Below are 6,000 nucleotides of genomic sequence, written 5' to 3' on the forward strand. Positions count from 1 at the left end.
CATAATCGTCAAGGGAGAACCTTAAATGCTCAAAGAGAAAGTCACATTGAATTGTTCCTTGTCGTATTGCTCATCAATATGTATGAAGAACCCCAATTTGCAACTGTCTATGCATGGGGAATCCCAACTTTGCAACTCGCATATCTAACTCCTTTGATTGTTCTTTGGTAACAAAAAACTTAAATCTCTCTGCACTCTCACCTTAATTCTTCATATTTGTACTTATAAGCTTGTTCCTGCATTTAAAATGCTCCGGTACTCTCTCTCTCTCTCTCTCTCTCTCTCTCTCTCTCTCTCTGGGTTGCAATACCCTTTATCAACAGTCTGTCATTTCTTTTCTTTTCTTTTTTTTTGGGGGGGGGGGGGATCAGCAAACCTTGTTGAAACAGAAATCTGTAATACGCTGTTGCTGCTGGACGTCAAGGGAGTGCTGACAAGTGCGATGGTGAACTGGAGCGCTAAACGGGAGAGGTCTGCGAATGCGGCGCACGAGCGAGTTCAGCTGGCGATGCGCCATGGCGACGGGTAGTCACTCAGGAAAGCAAATGAGCGCGCCAGTGGCCGCGCCCCGTTTAGGTTCGAACCCCAACGCGGCGGAGAGAGAGAGAGAGAGAGAGAGAGAGAGAGAGATTTGTAACCCTATCAATTCAGCGAATTTCACACACCTACCATTCCCTAGAAAAGAGAAGCTTGAAATATTTTTGAGAGGATGAAGGTTAGTTCCCATGCAAGCCAGGACAATCAGTTTCTCCTTTCACCTTCTACTTCACATCTGCTCCTCTGGACAACAATGCTGATCTTCTCTTGTCGCCTCCCATGGCACTTTGCAGTGCAATTGTCAACGGTCTAGTCCATCATGCTAGAGTTCAAGGGGCTTCTAGTAGGGATGGAGGATGTTGAGGCATGCAGTAGGAGCTTTAAGATTTCACCTCCTAGTCTTACGTGGTTCGTCGACCTCTATCTTTACAACACCAAGTTGAAACCTTTTGGACATAGAGCTTCCGAGAGAGAAAGATGCCCCACTCTATCTACCATACCTCCAATCCAAGAAAGTAGTGAAGCAAGCCGAGATTTTTCATCTCAAACTCCTTAGCTAGGTCTTAGTACTCCAGGTGTGCTCAACGTGGCTACAATCACACGATCGTCCACATAGAGGATAACTAGAGTCACCAATCCTCCCTCACTATAAATATACAAAAGAACATCAAAAGGAGTGTCGTAGGAAGAAGAGTGTTTCTTCTAGTTTTTGCTAATGTTCGTAAGGTTTGTGAGGTTTCTTAGTTTTAAAAGTAGGAAAAATCATTAGTTCCTCATGCCGAATAACCAAAAATGCATTAAAGATAGTTCATTTTTATGTATGGGGTCTTGGGAAGACTGCATGTATGGGTGGATGTAGGTTTTATGTTAGCTACATTCATGAACATAAAAGGAAGGTAAGGTGTACTTCATGAAGTAGAAAAGTGAGGTGTTCAGTCACTTCATAATTTCAAGGCTACGGTTTTAGGGTTAGGGTTGAAAAATAGATAGGGAAGTATATACAATGCTTGAAGCTAGATGGAGAAGAAGAGTGCTCATCCACTTTCATGCAGCTTTTAAAAACACTAATTTATTTGAACATGCGAACTATTCCAACACAAGGGGGAAATAGGGAGAGGTTTGATTGAGCAAAGTAATGGGGAAGAGAGATTGTATTAAAAGGGGTGCCTAACCTGTTTCGACCTCAAAAGGTCTCTAGAGGGAGTCTTGAGAGCAAAATACAATCTAGCCAAAAAGTGGCTTTTATAGGAAAAGGAGGTTGGCTTTGGTTTCTAGACCAAAGCAGGGTTGAGTTTAGTTGGTTGGTTCCAACATTCTCAGTTTAAGAGGGTAAGAGGTACAATGGTGACTTCTTGGAGAGAGATGGTAGGAAGTAAAGGTACTAAAAGAATTGAACAAGCATTTGAAACTTGGCCAAACTATAGTTTCATGTTGAAAGTTCCAAGGACTCCTTGACATATGGTCCATGTACCTTTATAGTTTCAAACTTGCAACACAACAATAATTTAGGTTTATGAGAGGGTAGAATCTGGTAGAGCATTTAAGGTTTGGGTTGACTTGGTAGGGAAAAGGCTTGAATGTATAAACAATTAGAGAATTCACAAAAGTATTTAGGCTTAATGGGTAAGATTATAGAGCTTGTTAGGTTGACCCACTAGTTGATCATATTGGACATGCGAATGTGCAAAGGCTGAAAACTATGCAAACTCAAGAGCTTATGATAGGTTTGCCAGTGTTTAAGATGGCTAATATGCATAAGGTTTGAGAGGCTTTTCGGTGTGGAAAGTAGGAAAACCATCAACTCCTCATCATGACAAGCGAGTAAGTAAAAATGTGTTAATGATAGTTCATTTTTATGTATGGGGTCTTGTGAAGACTGTGTGTATGGGTAGATGTAGGTTTTATGTTAACCACATTGATGACCATAAAAGGAAGGTAAGGTTGTACTTCATGAAGCAGGAAAATTGAGGTGTTTATACACTTTCACAATTTCAAGGCTATGGGTTCAGGGTTAGTGTTTAAAAATAGGCAGGAAAATATATATACTTCCTAATGTTATATGGAGGAGAAGAGTGCTTACCCAATGTTAGGCAGGAAAACATAAACTTCCTAATGTTATATGGAGGAGAAGAGTGCTTACCCAATGATTTTTGTAGTTTCTTGAGAAGGCATGGAATTCATAGACAATTTTTATGCAGCTTTCAAAAGCACTAACTTATTTGAATGTGCAAACCATTCCATCACAAAGGGGAGACAGAGAGAGGTTTGATTGAGCAAAGTAATGGGGAAGGAGAGAGTGTATTAAAAGGGGTACCTAACATGTTTCGACACTCAAAGGGTCTCTTCAAGGAAAAATGCACTCTAGTGAAGAAATGGCTTTTAAAGGAAAGGGACGTTGGCTTTAATTTCTAGACCAAACTAACGTTGAGTTTAGTCAGTTGATTCCAAAATGCTCAATTTAAGAGGGTAAGAGGTACAAAGGTGACATCTTGAAGAGGGATGGTAGGAAAAGGTATTAGAGGAATCAAAGGAGCATTTGTAACTTGGACAAACTATGTTAGAGATCCCAAGGACTCATTGACAAATGGTCCATGTACCTTCTTAGTCTCAAACTTGAAGAGCATCAATAATCTAGAAAATGCTAGATTTTCGAGACGATAGAATCCGTAGAGCATTTAAGGTTTGGGTTGAGTTGGTAGGGAAAGGGCTTGAATGTATAAACGCTTTGAGGATCACAAAACTATTTAGGCTTAATGGGTAAGATAATAGAGCTTGTGGATTGACCCACTGGTTGATCAAATTTAGTTCTTGATCTTTTGCAATGCTTGGAGGCCTTCAAAATTTAATGCTTAATAAGAGGGTGGTTTGGTGTAGAGGATCAATTAAGGGTATGTAATCAGGGTTTGAATTGGCATTGAAGGTGCTTTGCGAGAACCTCCACTAGTGTGAAGATTAAGGTTGGGTGGATATTAGATTAGTAGAGAGAGTGTTAACCCTCACGGACACCCTATCACCTTCGATTGACGTCTTATTATTTATTTGATTGAGTCATGAACTGGGCTTACCGATCCAATAGGTGTGTAGGTGATCTTCGATGAGAGTCGCACCACTTATTTTATTTTTACAATAGTTTTGCAACGACCGGTCACTGTGGGTGCCCATGTCTCTTATAAAAGGTCCATTTGACCAAAAAATCCTCATTCTTTGAGGTGTAAGCTAAGAAGTTCTTTTGTTCCATCTTTGTCTCATTCTCCTTCATGTGCTCATAGGTGTTTGTGTGTGTGTGCGCGCGTGCGTACACGCGCGCACGAGAGAGAGAGAGAGAGAGAGAGAGAGAGAGAGAGAGAGAGAGAGAGAGCATTGGTGGCAGGCAGCATCGGCAACGGCAAGGCAGTTGAGCACGACATCGGCGGTGGCTCCTCCTTCTTCGCAGCACAGGATCCTTCACGATGGAAGCATTGAACGGTGAGTGACACACCATTGTTTCTTTGAGCTTGCTAGGACTGTCTAGTTGTGTGCTTGCAGCCTTTCGAGACCCACACGCAGTGCACATGCAAGTTCCCAGCCTCTGACACATGCGGCAAAGCGCACATTTTTGGCGCCGCTGCCGAGTGCTACCTTGCACCAAGCTTGAGGAGCACTCAGTGCTACCTTTGGAAGCCTTTCTTCCATCTGTTTTCAGTTTTTGTATGAGTTTGTGTAGATCTGGTACGTGGCTGTAATGCGCAGGTTTAGCAGGTTTGTTAGAATCTGTTAGTGTTGAAATGTGCAGGTTTTCTATTAGATTTGCTAAGATCTGTAATGTGTAGGTGTTAGTAGATTTGTTAGCTTGTGTAAATCTGTAATGTGCTCTGTGAGTAGATTGAGTACTCTGTGAGTAGGCAGTTTTGTTATGTTAGTTAGTGTAGACAGTGAGTAGTAGAGTAGACAATGAGAAGGTTGATTGTCTGTGAGTGTGCAATTCTATGTTAGACAGTGTGTGAGCAGAGGTAATTAGTATTGATTAACTGTGTTAGGTGTGTGTTAGCTGTAAGAAGGTTAGACAAAGATACATAGAGTTGTTGTGTGCGCGTGTGAGCTTGGCGCCCACGTGCAACATTATCCACTAGAAAAAAAAATGATTTTTTTAAAAATAAAAAATTAAAACTTAAAAAAAACGCTCGAAATATCTCCTCATTCCTCAATCTTATGATATACTATACACACTACTTTATAAATAAAGACTAGGACCTCAAGTGAAAGGAAGGCATCTGGGACAAGTTCCTCAAGTCCTCTACCATCCCCTTCACACTCACCCTTTGGACTTACTAATTCTAGCCCTCTTCCCACCTAGGAAAATACTATTTTTAGGATTTCGAGGGCTTTACGTAACCGAACCGAGGCTTGTAAACACCTAAAAAACTAGGTGAGCGGCCTTTACGGGCACTCACCAACGCTTATAGAGTGTTGAGGTCACATGCACCTACGCTCTGGTCGTGTGCTAGAGGACGAGCACATAGAGAGTTTCTTCATTTATGTGGGCACTCATTATTCTTCCACCTTGGGCTCTAGGTCCTCAGCGGGAATCCAAGGTAGTACCACTCAGGACCCACATATTGCGTCTAGTGACTCTTCCTCTGACTACAACGTCATGGAAGGTTACCCGATACCTAATCCCGATAGTTCAAGCCAAGACATGCATGCCATGGGCCCACGGTCTGGGCCGAGCGTGCTTAGCCGCTTGAAGGAGTCTTTTAGTAGAGCCACTCGCTCCGAACATGGAGCTAACGATGTGAATGAAGGGGGTGGGGAAATAAATTCACCATTCATGACCAATGTAGACCCCATGCTCTTGGAGAATGTGCATGTGAATCTGCACCCCCCTCAATTTCAGAGCTATTCCCCTCCGAGGTTATATTACCTGATGGTAGAAGCCTGGCCAAAGTGCAAGAGGTTGAGCGATACATCATAGCGGCTAGGGAAAAGGAAATCGAGAGCCTACGCAAGGCAGAGCTTAAGGCAAAGGCTCCTATGTCAACATCCATGCTAGTCGAGCAATCAAGTGCTCCTGAATTAGCGACCATTAAGGGTCAACCCATAGAGAGCCACATTGCATCTAGTTAAAAGGACACCCCTAGCACCTCAATCCTAGATGGAGCATTTCTAAACCAAAATTGGGAGTATGAACTACAAACGGAGACTTTAACCGACCTATACACAGGTCACACCTATCATGTGGGTTGGTTAGATGTCCTACAATCCACAACGGGTGCTACTAGTGTAGAGGCAACAAAGAGTTTGTGATGTCATCCATAGGGTTATTGAGCCGGAGAGGCAGAACAAGGGGATCCACATGCCTTCAACGGGTCTCATGAGATTCTTGGATACAGGAAAGGCTAGGCAACCAACTCTATCGCAAATGGAGGCTCCCTCGGTAAGTCCGATGGATCCTCCATATGTTGTTTTTCCATGGGTCTCAGTACA

The 6,000-nt window shown here is 42.6% G+C and overlaps 1 protein-coding gene across 1 annotated transcript in view; it reads right to left on the reverse strand.

Annotated features, from left to right (window-relative positions):
* The window catches only part of LOC147459092 (MICOS complex subunit), a 90,427-nt gene extending 89,808 nt beyond the window's left edge, over positions 1 to 619 (reverse strand). Inside the window, exon 1 of the mRNA XM_086510432.1 lies at positions 377 to 619. Coding sequence (XP_086366558.1) covers positions 377 to 517 — 141 coding nt within the window. The 5' untranslated portion in view covers positions 518 to 619. The remainder of the gene's footprint in view (positions 1 to 376) is intronic.
* Between the last annotated feature and the right edge of the window lie 5,381 nt (positions 620 to 6,000).

The sequence above is a fragment of the Adiantum capillus-veneris genome, chromosome 4 (assembly GCF_014529385.1).
Source record: "Adiantum capillus-veneris isolate H3 chromosome 4, ASM1452938v2, whole genome shotgun sequence".
Taxonomy (NCBI): domain Eukaryota; kingdom Viridiplantae; phylum Streptophyta; class Polypodiopsida; order Polypodiales; family Pteridaceae; genus Adiantum; species Adiantum capillus-veneris.